Raw genomic sequence first — 13,953 nt, 5'->3', positions numbered from 1 at the left:
TTGAACATCTTTTCATGTGTCTGTTGGCCATCTGTATATCTTCTTTGGAGAAATGTCTGTTCAGGTCTTTTGCCCATTTTTTAATTGGGTTGGTAGTTTTTTTGTTGTTGAGATGCATGAGTTCTTTATATATTTTGGAGATTAAGCCCTTATCAGATGTATGGTTTGCAAATATCTTCTCCCAATTGTTAGGTTGTCTTTTCGTTTTGTTGATGGTTTCCTTTGCTGTGCAGAAGCTTTTTAGTTTGATGTAGTCCCATTTGTTTATTTTTTCTATTGTTTCTCTTGCCCGGTCAGATGTGGTGTTTGAAAAGATGTTGCTAAGACTGATGTCGAAGAGCGTACTGCCTATGTTTTCTTCTAGAACTTTCACAGTTTCAGGTCTTACATTCAAGTCTTTAATCCATTTGGAGTTAATTTTTGTGTATGGTGTAAGGTAAGAGTCTACTTTCATTTTTTTTGCATATGGCTATCCAGTTTTCCCAACACCATTTGTTGAAGAGACTTTCTTTTCCCCATTGTATGTTCTTGGCTCCTTTGTCAAAGATTAGCTGTCCATAGATGTGTGGGTTTATTTCTGGGCTTTCGATTCTATTCCATTGATCTGTGTGTCTGTTTTTGTGCCAGTACCATGCTGTTTTGGTTACTATAGCTTTGTAGTATATTTTGAAATCAGGGAGTGTGATACCTCCAGCTTTGTTCTTTTTTCTCAGGATTCCTTTAGCTATTCGGGGTCTTTTGTTGTTCCATATAAATTTTAGGATTCTTTGTTCTATTTCTGTGAAAAATGTTGTTGGAACTTTGATAGGGATTGCATTGAATCTATAGATGGCTTTAGGAGCACACTTTAAATATATATAATTTTAATTTTAAAAATACATGGAGGGCCGGCTCCGTGGCTTAGCGGTTAAGTGCGCGCGCTCTGATGCTGGCGGCCCGGGTTCGGATCCTGGGAGCGCCCCGAGGCACCACTTCTCCGTCCAACGTGAGGCCGAGTCCCACGTACAGCAACTAGAAGGATGTGAACCTATGACATACAACTATCTACTGGGGCTTTGGGGGGAAAAAACTGAATAAATAAAATCTTTAAAAATACATGGAAAAGATAACGTGTGTGCAGGGAAAGGCTTCAGGGCACCACAGAAGCTGAGAAGTAAAATCAGGAGACTGGACACAGCAGCCAGGGCAGAGAAGTCCCTTTCTCACACTGTCTCTAGAAAGGCACAAAAACAATGCAACCTGATGAAGAAATACTGAAAGAGCCCAGGGGGTGGACAGGACAGAGGGCAGGTGAGAGCTAGAAAATCAGCCCCTGAGGTCAGGAACACAGCCAGGCAGACTACCCAGAAACGGAGCCCAGAGTCACGGCCTGTCACGAGCCGGGTTGCCGTGTAGAGTTGTGTTAACAGTTAGGGAGCAATTATCTACCTATTATCCTTTCAAACCTGAGGCTTCCAAATGCTGATATTTTTTTTTTTTTTGTGAGGAAGATCAGCCCTGAGCTAACATCCATGCTAATCCTCCTCTTTTTGCTGAGGAACGCCAGCTCTGAGCTAACATCTATTGCCAATCCTCCTCCTTTTTTTTTTCCCCAAAGCCACAGTAGATAGTTGTATGTCATAGTTGCACATCCTTCTAGTTGCTGTATGTGGGACGCGGCCTCAGCATGGCCAGAGAAGTGGTGCATCAGTGCACGCCCGGGATCCAAACCCGGGCCGCCAGTAGCGGAGTGCGTGCACTTAACCGCTAAGCCACGGGGCCAGCCCTTTTCTTCATTTTAAATAATCTTCTGAGTTAGCTAAGCTGAAAAAGGGTAAAGAGTATTTCAGGAGTAACGAAGAAGAAAAGATGTGAGTTTTTTTCAGGTAACAACAATCAATGTTGTTTTTAAGTGGTATACAGTTCATTTCCACAACAGGTAGTGTTCTCAGGAAACTGTGACATTGAGAAGTTTCATGACTTACCCAAGGTCACTTGGCTAGTACATGGTAGGGCAGACTCCAACTGTATCTTCTAACTCCAAATTCTATGTTCTTCTCTTTTGCGCAAAAGGTCTTTCCTCCTTAGTCTGCCCTCACTCAGTTACCTCTCTCCTACTAGCTCATGCGTGTTGTGGTCTGCTCTCGCCCACACACTGTAAAGTCATGGGGTGGGAGGTGGACTTAAACCTTTTCCGCCTCTGACGACATTGTGCTAGACACACAGAGCACACGCAGTGCCTACATACAAGGCGATGAAATAGTCGGTCCTAAGTGCAGGGTCTGGAGGTTGAAGATGATCTCGGTGGTGGTAGAAAAGTGCCGTGGGTGGTAGAAATGACAGGTTCTTCCGGTGGGATCTCTTGTCCACTAAACTGGGAGTCAGCAAACTACAGCCTGTGGGCCAAATCCAGCCCATTGCCTGATTTTGAAAATAAAGTTTCTTTGGAACATAGACAGGCCCACTCGTTCATGTATGTCTATGGCTGCTTTGCACTCAGCAGCAGAGCTGAGGAGATGAAATGAGACTGGCAGGTCTGCGAAGCCTAAAATAGTTATTATTTGGCCCCTTACAGAAAGAATTTGCCCAACCCTGCAATAGATTGTGATTGATGGGAGGGTAGTACCCAATTATGTTCAGCCATCTTTCCATACCAGTGCTTAGCATGGGGTCTGGCAAATAGTAGGTGATAAATAAATATTTGTTGACTGAAGGGATAAATTATTGTTTCTATTTAACCACATACTCTTGGTCCAGCTGTGAGGATAAATCAGGTAGAGGAATGGGATTCAATGTTTTTGTGGAAAACAGCTGCACACCAATCCCCAGAAGGGTCAAGGCAGGGACAAGGCCAGCAGCACCTCTGGAGGCTGAACAGAGCTTTACAGGAGGGAATGCTCTTAGAATGCCCCGGAGAGCCTGCATACTCATCCCAGACAAGAAGCAATCAATACAGGCCATCCCTGTGTTGGCCTGGAGGGGCTATGCCTTTCCCTGAGTCTATAAAAACAAAATTTTCTAAGTAATTAAACTAGAAAATCACTTTTTACATCACAAAAGTACAACTACCTACTCATGTGATCACAGGCAAGTCACTTGTCTCCCTGCCTCAACCTGAAGATGAGGACAGCCCTTAGTAGAATTAAAATATTTCATATTTGTATAGAATTTATGGTTTTTAAATGTCTTCATGAAAAAGAGAGCGTAAATTTTAGTTACAATAAAGTTAGGAGGTAGGTTAGGCGACACTTATCTTTTATTCTGCTTTCCTTCTCACTGCATGTTGAAACGCGCTGGCCAGTGCCCTCTAGCCAGCTGACCCATACTACAGACCAGGGGATGCAGGCAGCTCTGTCACTACTGCCCTCATCACACCCATTATTAAACGCCCTCTGACATCCTGTTCCCTCGGCACCCATTCTGAGCTAGGTGACAATTAATGATAATAGGTTAACAATTAATCCAGAAATTATACCCTGTCCCCACTATCCTTCTTAGACAACAGACATGAAACTGTCAAAAAGACCTTCTGCAGAAGGCCCTTAACAGTGACGGCTTCAGAATTTCTCTACAGGGCGCCTCGAGGGTCAGCCTGGGGGCTAGAGGACTTAGCTTGAAGCTACCTTTGAACAGCAAGTGTACAGTTTTTACTTAGTTTGCATATTTATCAGGTGGCCTGGGGAGATAAAGGATGGGGAGGCAGGTGGTTAAAATCTCCTTAAGCTGCCTCTTGTCACTGACACTGGCCTGTGCAGACTGTGAGGCAATGGTGAAAACTTCAGGCACGGTAGCAAGCCTGTGGGGACCAACCATTCAACTCTCCACTGGGGAGTGGTTATAAAAGCTGCTCCTGGGTTGAAATCCTGCCTCCACATCTCATTAAGTGTGTAACCCTTTTACTCTCTTTGTGTCTCAATTTCCTCACCTGTAAAATAGACACAATCATATTCCCTATTTCATGGTGGTGTTATGGGAAGTGAGTTAACACGTGTGAAGTGCTTAGAGTAGTGTCTAGCATACAGTAAGTACTCAGCAAATGCTAGCTTTTATTATTTTTTTTCATTAATCATTCAAAAATATTTCTCAAGTGTCTACCAAGTGCAGGTATTAAACTATGCATCAGGAAGGAACGGACTGAAAGTTACATGGAACAGAGGGCAGCTGGATTTCTGAGCGTACCTCAAAATCACCTCACTGACACTGCCTTCTGCATCTCTGCACATGGCCCACATTTGGGATATTACAGCCACAGCAGGACAGAGGGTCCTCAGCCTCCCCTTCCACGAGGTTTGGAGAGAGGCCCAGGGCCCAGCTGTGGATTCCCCATTTTACCTCCGTGAATCCCCTTGGAGTTTCAGGGCTGAAGGATCTCCTGGAAAGGATCCTGTAAGCCATTACTAGAAACTGAATTCTTCTAATAGTGCAAAGCCTCAGTGGGCTCCTAGAGAATATGAAGGAACTTGGAAGGATCTATATTGGTCAATTAATGCTTCCCATGACGTCTGGCAAGAAATGACGTTTTCCTTCTCTGAGCCTCGACAGCACCGTACACACAGCTCCAACATAGCGCTGTGTCATTGCGCTGGACTAGAGTCACAGTGCTGTTATCTGCCTGGTCTGCTCTGTCCTGGGGGCAGGGACATCGTCTCCATCACCTTGGAGTCCTCAGTGTGGGCCCAGTGTCTGGTGCTCCGTAAGTGTTGACCGAACTCACTGAGGGGCAATTAAGCCTGAGATGTCAGGGAAGCATCTTCTACCCAAAAAGGACTCTGACATGACCAAATGAAGCACTAACTAAGGAACAAACAAGACACTCGGAGCTAGCGCTCGTCACCTGCAAAACCAGTGGTTTGGTTTTCTAAGTGGCCAAAGCGATAACAGGGCATGCTCATGTTCAGTAGGGACCATTCATATTAAACGTAAACCCTGCCAACCTTCTTTTTTTTCTTTGTAAAACACACTGTAGATCTGCACTGTCCAATACGAGAGCCACTAGTCTCATGTACTATTTAAATTCAAAATAATTAAAATTAAATACAATTTAAAACAGTTCCTTAGTCACACCAGCCACATTTCAAGTGCTTGTGTGGTGAGTGGCAATTGTATTGGATAGCTCAGACACAGGACAATGTTACAGTCACAGAAAATTCTACTGGGCAGTGCTGCTACAGAATCTCTACTGTCCCACTAAGAAATGTTAACTCAGGCAAATATAATTTAACTGCACTTTCACAATCAATAAAGCTAATATATTGCTCCCCTGGACTATCCAAACCTTTCACATTTGTTCTCTTATAAGTAATAAGACATGATGAGCTAGATGCTCTCTAGGTCTATTCTCATGTTGCTTTTTTTTTAATGTACATATCTTCAGAAATAGTATTAATTCTGTGCGTCCCTTCTCAGTATGTTGGTGCAGTCATGTGTGACTTAGAGCAGTTGACTACAGAGGATGGATAGCTTCAGCCCTTGGAAAAGGAGGCTCATCAATTGACCACACGCCTCAGCATCATTATGGGACATTAATGAGGTTGGGCTAGATTTAAAAACCTTCCAAGGCATTATGGATTGGTAACATTCAGTCTCACAGGAATGGGGAATTTCTGAGATACAATGCTAGCTCTTTTGCTAATGAGTGTTGTGATATGGGGACTATCAATTAACTTCTGAGTTTCAGTTTTCTGTCCTTAAAACGGGGCTATTACTGACCCACCTAACCCAAGTGTCTGGAGGATGAATGAGTTCGTGTTTACTGAGAACCCTGTGCTCCTCGCATTAAGGCATGCTGTGCATCGTTATTTCTATTTATTCTCATGTGGCAGCTGGGAAACATTAGGACTGTTATGTTTACTCCTTCTAAAATGCATTTTCTTTTTCAGCATTTTAACATTACCTATGTTACCCAAACCTTAAATCTAAAAGTAAAACTAGCCCCACAGCAAGACACATTGACATAGAGGGGGTATTTAGGTAGTTTTTGCTTTCCTTAATAGGAGCATAACACCAGCTTTTCCAGCAGGATGAAGGAAGTAATTGCACTGTAAATTCTCACTGCATGAGGCTGGTGGTCAATCTTAGTAAATGCAAAAACAAAGTTATACCACAGTGCAATTACTGTCAACACTTACATGCAATGATATTCCCGTATCTGTTCTTCATTCTGTTCTCATCCTTCTTAGCAGAGTCCCACGGTGCAGACTGCCCTTCAAAGAAGCTCTGGAAGAAAGAGGAAACTGACACTAAGAATGACAATTTGGTGCAGTAAACACAGAGATCTTAACGATGGAGGATGTTCTTAAAAAATGTACAAAGAGCAGAAAGGAAAAGAATGTTCACAGGAATGGGATAAAGGATTATTAAACTAGTTTACATCTTAAATATTTCATTTATCTTTTTGTTTTCCTTTAGGTAATATGTTACAACTATGGATGAGGGCTGAAGAGTGACCCACAATTTATCTGTACAATCCATTAAAAATGGTTGAGTGTTCATCCCTATCCTACTTGAATATTTAATGCAGAAAAAGATGACATTTCTCTCAATTTTTTAATTATATTACCATTTTTCAATATTCTCCTAAGAGGTATAAAGATATTTTTCTTCCCAATTGCTAACTGAAAGAAGATTATTTTTGGTTAAAACTGTGAAAGTAGGTAAGCTAAGACTTCATGACTTCAAGGCTAAAATCCTGTAATAAATTCTGCCAGAGTTTTCTCTTCATTTTTAATGTATCTTAGATGTCCATTTATTTAAGGATTTGGCATTATTCTGCCCAGGGTCTTTAATCCTCATGTGATTAGTCAGATATATATTTTTTCTGTTCAGGTTATAATGAAAATTTACTCTGCTATCAGCTGACAAGTGAAAAAAAAATCTGGGACTGACTTTCAGTTCCACTTCAGTCTGTGTTCCATTTTATCTTCACGCAGTCAACTCTACACGGAAGAAATGGGAACACGGCCCGGAGCAAGAAGCACTCAGGAAGACTGATTTCCTGTCTTTGCCGCAGCTACTCATACTTCTTGGCACCAATTGGGAAAGAAGAGGAAAGAGAAGGAATAAGGCATAAGGGCCCTAATCTCCATCCCACCTATGGTGTTTGGTCATCTTGGCCATTTCCACCAATTACCAATATCCAGTGATTAGTCTGTGGTTCAACAGGACATACTTATCATTCCTCTTTATGCGTCCAGTCCTGCCTTGTTAGTTAAACTGCTGCTTGGCCCTGCTGCAGGATGTAGGACACCTGCTCACAGACCCCACAGCGAGCCCCAGCCACCCGCATGTCACATAGACCTGACCACACAGAGGACGATGCTCGCCACCTTCTACCGTTTCTGCCACCAGACTGTGGACCCTCTGAGGGCTGGGACTGCGTGTCATCAGTTTTGTTTGTGCAGAGGCTATGCCTCATGGTAGGAATCTGATAATTAGTTATTGAATAAATGAGCCATTGTGGTGTTTGGTGACAGTCTGTTTGGCTTTGATCTCAAAAATAAAGCTTTACTTCTGCAGCTTAAGTGTGTGAGGGGTTCAGATACTTGGAGAGCCTGCATGTGTACAATTTGCAGATTTCATTCTGCCAGTTTGTGAAGTACACACCCTGTTTGTGACCTGCCATGTGTTGATACTGCTGTTACCGCACAGCTCAGCCCTCATCAGAGCCTGGCTAGAAAACACTCTGTCCCAGCTCTGTCCCACTGGCACCAGTACTTCCATGCACCAAAATAGCAGGAGAACACACCATTTTATCACATGCAGGAGTGAAAGGATAACACTGCAAACATAAGAGCTAGAGTTTTAAATTGCCCGTCTTAATTTCTGGTACCTTAGTCATGATCATCTTTGACACCTTATCATCATAATACTTTTTACATTATATTATGATCTTGAAGAAAACATGGGGGCAGACCAGGATCAGGTGTATTATATACCTATATCTGTATTAACAGATTCACAATATACATTGCTAACCAAAGGGTAAAATACTGTATGATGTAGGACAAACGCAGGTAAAAACACTTTCAGATTATTAATAAATGAAGTCACTAGAAATACTAGCAGTAGAAATCACCAGTTAATTCCACGTAGAACAACACCTTTATATGATCAGGGGATTTATTCAAACATATAACTTCTATTCTGCTATAAAAAAGGCATTTAAAAATAGCTTCAGGGATTTTAAAGTCACACTCCTTTTCTGAAGAGTGTTTTTGTTACTCTATGAATGACAATTATTTTATGGTTGAGTAATAACTATTATTTGACTTCCCTTATAACAATTTAATTTTACTTTGAGTTTGTCGTGATGTAATTACCAATTTCATTTCCCTCTGCCTTTTCCACCTATCTAAAAGTTTTCAGATTTTGTTTTTTTGTAGGAAGATGAAGAAGGAAACTGTCTTTGAGGGAGACCTTGATGTCTTCCAGTAGATCCATGGTTACTAGTTAACATTGCCACAGGGTGAGAGAGCAAAAGAAACAGAGAGGAGAGAGGGGTCAACAGTGGATTAGGGGAAGAGGCATTTGTTCAACTAGTAAAAGAAAATGCTCCTAGGTCACCTCAGACAAATCCGCACTGAGCCACACAAGTCCCTTCCACTCTTGACAAACATATGCTCTCCTGTGCCGGATGGCACTCACATCACAGCTGTGTTTCTTTAGCATTTGTGGTAATCATAGGACTTCCAATAGCCCTTGCTTTTAAAAACAGCTATTTTAATTTGATTGTTTTCATTTAACTGGTGACCAGGAAACAGACACGCATCAGCAACGCAACAATAGCCGCCCTCCTTACATTTGAGCACTATGAGAAGTTCCCAGCATGTTTTCATAAGGGCACTGATCATGGTGGGCGTCAGCACGTGCTTGCAGAATGAACGAGTCCTCAGGAGAGCGGACGGCCTCCCTGCTTTACAGCCAAGGGACATGAGAAAAGACTACAGCCAGCTCATAAGACACCACCCTGGGTCAGACCTTCACATTTCAGACTCAGTCCACTGGTCTTTCCGTACCACCTCCACCCTGAGAAGGACTTTGAAGGGGAAACTGTGTTAAATCTACTTAAAAACACATGGCCAGTAACTGCTTTCCATGTCTCGAGTGCACCTCCTTGTCTCTAAATGATGTTTACCACAAGGAATATAAAAGATGTCAAGCAAACTTTGTTTCACTGGGGATCACTTTTACAAAATAGGACATCTTCTTATCTCATAGGACAATGTGATCATTGCAGGGAAGCAACTGCAGCAAGGCAATAGCAGGAGGGGAGTTCTCGCCATGCCTCCCCAACTCTCTATCCAGGAATGACGTGAATCACTTTAAGTGGTTAAATGCATTTTTTCTTAAACAAAAGCAAAAGAAAACAAAAAAGAGCCGTTCCAAGAAAAAGATCAGATGACTAGTGCCATCCATACTGTTCTGACTCCCTACGGATATGTCGACCGGGTCTTGTATTTTCTGGAATAGCCCTGCCTCCAATTATTTGCCAATCTCCCCATGAACACATTTGCATTGTTAAGACCATGTGTCCTTATCCTTGGCTTGGAAAATAAGTAATATACCTATGTGGAGCCCAGAGAGAGGAAGGAAGGGCTTTCTGGATTGGCTAACCTGGCTTTTGTTTCTTTTTTCTTATGGTGATTATTATATTTTTTACCTTCTAAGAGGGATCCAGTTTTAAATGTTATGTCTTTTTGTCAGCATACAATTTCAAAATACCCGAGAAAATATTTACCTTAGACTTGACTCCCTCTTATGCCTGAAGTAGGACAAAAGTCAATTGTTTAAATTTCTAGTTAGAAAATAAAACTTTATCTAGAGCTCTAGAGCCACTGAGCAGTCAGAGAAACTGTGACATGATATATAGGTCTTTCACATATATTGGTTACTTTCCTGGCTTGGGAATTCTAAGCAAGAACTATAACCAGGGCAGGAACACAGGTCATCAGTGCTGTAGAATACTGTCTCCTGTCTGGTCCACAGTGAGGACTGGCATACACATGTGACTTCCAAGGCAAGAGACATGCTTCCTCCATCCCTTGTTTCTGGAGAAACTGAGCCTTCTCTGACTACTCGTTTCCGTTTTTTGCACACCATGAGATGGACAGATAGTCACTAAAAAACTCACCAGCAAAATATGCCTAAGGAAAATTAAGTAATTTTGCTATGTAATCATTCCACTATGTCCTATTTCACATACTTTTTGGCTTTTAAATATCTTTTAATAAATTAAGCAAATCAATGCACATTCTATATGATTTTTCTCCTGTGCATTTTTCTTTGGGCAAGAACAAAAAGTTCTTTAGCTATCTTTTTTATCTTCAAGAAGGTCAGAAATTATATGTGTTCCTTTGAAATTACACAAATGGAGTTACTGAATGCTTTGAGAAGAATTCTACTCTGAAGCAATATTCTTGGGAAGTACGTAATCACATAATTTGCGTGGTATCTAGCGAAGCGCTGTTCCTATCACATTTGTTGGAAGTAAAGCCAACTAGGTTTTGAATCTTCCCAGTGCTGAGAAAGAGGGACTCTGTTCCTCGAAGGACTCAGGATTCCTGAGCACATGCCCATGACTGGCTTCTCTGCTCACCTGCCCCTACATTTCCCTATACCCTAGGCAAACCCTGACGTTCAAGTTTAAGTACAACCTCCAACTCCTCCTCAAGTTCTCACCTCATAGTTTTTGCTTAACAAAAGTTACCAGCAGGTTCACTAAATCAAATTCAGCCAAAGCACAGGCACTCCTTTGAAACACTGGCCCAACGAGAGAGAGCCGCCGACGCCATGGCGAAGGGAAGAGCGGCCACAATCAGCCTGTAGCAACGGATGGATGGCATCCCACCCTCGGAGCAGGCTTGGGGGACAGACGATGGCCCACGCTCCCAGTACACTATTTATAGGAGGAATTTTAAATACAACATGCACGTTTAGGCAATATTTTAGTGCCTACAGCAGATTTTTAATATGCCGATACAAGTTAACACACCAACTGTGGACTTTTTATTATGAAAAAAACACTTTATGTATTTTGGGGATTTAAGTTAATGGTCTCACTGCACCTTCTGTCAGAGTTTTCATAAATATACTTACGCTTTGACTCTACTTACAATGTAAGTAAAGTGGTTCCTCTGACTACCTCAGATCACCTATACTGAGAAAAGGCAGCAAACCTGGGAACCACTCGGAAAGAGTAACAAGTCTCTGCAACAGTAAAATGAAACCAGGCACGCTCCAGTGAATACCAATGACCTCCCCACTCCAAGATGCTGCACTCTCCATGGGCACAGAGCAGGAGGAAATTGAACATCCTGCACGCAGCCATTTTTTTCTAAATAGGAAACATGTTTTTGTGATTCAATAACCTCCTCCCCACCCTTCATACCACCATCATTTTCCACAGGATATAATTATACATCTCAGTTGCCTGCCTCAAGAGAACATTACTTCAAAATGATGCAGTCTGTTAAAAATGCCACAGCTCCCAGATATTAAAAAAGGAGGAAAAAAAAATGCTATTCAACAGAAAAGCTGCCAAGAAGAAAGGGATGCAGGTCAAGGCTGTACATAACGCACAGTGTGTTTTCAGGCAGTGCAGGGTCAAGTGGTTTTAGAAGCTTCTGAAATCGAATTTTTCCTCCCTTTCTCATATGAATAAAACCGTGCACATAAAATGACTAAAATCATCACCCTGAAAGAGGGAAGATGAACTCACTGGGGCATGCAATATCTCTGAACCTTCTTTGTTTTCGGCCCATACTTTTCTGGTTCTTCCAAGTGCCACATTTTACCAGGTCCATATAAACTACTAATTGCTATCACAGTGAACCAACTGAAGACACCTAACATTGCATGACAGGCCATGGAGTGGAGTGCCAGTGGGAAGATGGCCCCAGAAGCTCAGGCCCAGTGGCAGCACTGGTCACCAGTCACTGTCATTATCCAATGCCCTGGATCGGGGTGGCCAAAGGGAGCATGTGATGCTTTAAGGGCAAAAGAGGTCAAGACTGGATGAAAACAAGAATCTAGACACAGGAACTGTGTTATTCTAAACAAACTGAAATCTGAATGTGAATACTCCTTGATACTCTTGAAGAAGTTGCTGATTGATCTCAGCACTTCAAATGGCCATGTTTTATTGCAACTCAATAAATTCCAAGTTTTGCAGAATTTTTCTATTTGCAAGATTCAGGCAGGTGATGATCTTGGCAATAGTTGTCATATGGCCTTCCTCTACCTAACATCTCTTTCTCTTTTGATAAAAGAATTGAGGTTTGCAGCCTAAAAAATTTATATGATATTCTAGTGCCCAGAAACTCTCCCCTCTGACATTTGGCTGAGCTCTAGGACATGTTTTTTATTCTGTTGAAGATTACCCCAAATGAGTGACTTTTCACAGCAATGTCATATACTTTCTGTTGAAAAATATATGCTTATGTGGTGTTCGAAGCTCTCTCAGGTAAGTATTTTTATTCCTACTGCACAGATAAGGAATTTTGCCTGAGATCATGCAGCCAGTAAGCAGAAGTAGGGACCTGGACCCGAGGCCATCTGGCTCTGAACTCAGTGCTCCTGGCACTGAGTTGGCCGAGAATACACAGCTTTGTGCCCACTGCATCGCACTGTGCACGTGGCTGTCTCAAGTCACCCTTGCTGTGGGTCGTGAGCCACCAAGGCATTTCTAGTTCCCACTTTTTATAGAATAAGTTTGTTCCATTGCAAATAGCCCTGTTACCATCTGCATAGTAATTTTCTGGGGGACATGAAGCCATGTGCACCCTCGAGGAGCCCTCAATCTACCTGCTTTTCTTTAAATTTGCCCCATTTCAAAGCTCCCTTTCTTCCCACCTTCAGACTCACTGCAGTCATAAGCTCCCACTAACAATGTGACCTCTTCCTCAAGCGTATCGAAGCAGAAAATATTTGAAAACCACTGATCAAGTGGCTGGAGAGAAAAAAATACTCTTCACCTGAATGACAGAGTAAAAAGTGGTGAAAACAGTAACTGCAGAGCATACACTGTTTCTGAACATTCCACGGACAAGGCCAACATGCCCTGGAATTATGGAGACTGATGCACAGTGATGTGGCTTTAAAAAGGGGGCTATCTTGATATAACTGGGGTGAGTTCTGGTCGAGTATTACTTCTAAGAGGCAGAGCGTAGCTGTTCAGGAATATTCCACACTTCCTAGGCCTGCATTCGTCTTCCCTTTGTTCCCTAGAAGAGAGCTTAATGACGAAGATCCCCTTTTCTCAGCAGTTACCAGCGCCCCCTCATCTAGGAAGCCTTCTCAGGGCTGGAAGCCTCTGTCTGCCTACACATGTGATGAAGTTCTCACCCACTGATGCTGCAGAGGCAGCTAAGAGTCTCAAGGAGTCCCTGGCTCCCTGGCACTTGTCGTTGAAGGAGGCTTCCAAGGGCCCATCACAAGAATATTCCTCAGTTTGAAACTCAAAGGCTACATTTGCAAACTTATCCTTCTAGATGGTCCTCGTAGCGTGTCTGCTGCTTCTTACGCAATGAGGACTGGGGTAGTGGAGGGGCTGCACTGCAAGGGACTTATTAGCAGTGTTTATATTCATTATACAAAACTTGGTCAAAGTTTACTTTTGTGAGTTAGGCATTGCCTGTCTCTTGATCACAGTGGACATGATGAGATCAATTTTGCAAAGATTCTGCAACTTGGACCCGGCCCTGTTCTTACTGTATTGCCCTGGCAACTCCACGGAGGCCACAGCAATTGGATGGGCTGTCAAAACAGTGACGTCAATAAGCAGCTTGTCACAGATGGCACCAGAAAGAGGACTGCCCTGCTTTAAAGGCAGGTGAAAGTATCTGATTCACTTGTTTTGTAGTTTCTCTAAATCACTCTGGTTTGAGTCCCACCTCCAGGATCACCACCCACATTTCAGACAGAGCAATTTTCATTTCCCTTCAGATGCAGATCTTGCCAGGGTTTGAGATGTTAATA

At 42.5% G+C, this 13,953-nt stretch overlaps 1 protein-coding gene across 2 annotated transcripts in view; it reads right to left on the bottom strand.

Moving 5' to 3' along the window:
* The window catches only part of PTPRM (protein tyrosine phosphatase receptor type M), a 771,664-nt gene that overhangs the window by 103,834 nt on the left and 653,877 nt on the right, over nt 1–13,953 (bottom strand). For both annotated transcript variants that reach the window (XM_087438889.1, XM_004421085.3), the window contains one exon: nt 6,108–6,195. In XM_087438889.1, the coding sequence (XP_087295015.1) occupies nt 6,108–6,195 (88 nt within the window). The remainder of the gene's footprint in view (nt 1–6,107; nt 6,196–13,953) is intronic.

This window comes from Ceratotherium simum, chromosome 14 (assembly GCF_057802395.1).
Source record: "Ceratotherium simum simum isolate JZ-2026a chromosome 14, ASM5780239v1, whole genome shotgun sequence".
In the NCBI taxonomy this organism is placed as follows: domain Eukaryota; kingdom Metazoa; phylum Chordata; class Mammalia; order Perissodactyla; family Rhinocerotidae; genus Ceratotherium; species Ceratotherium simum.
The sequence above is the reverse complement of the archived record's forward strand: the minus strand, read 5'-3'. Positions and strand labels throughout refer to the sequence as shown.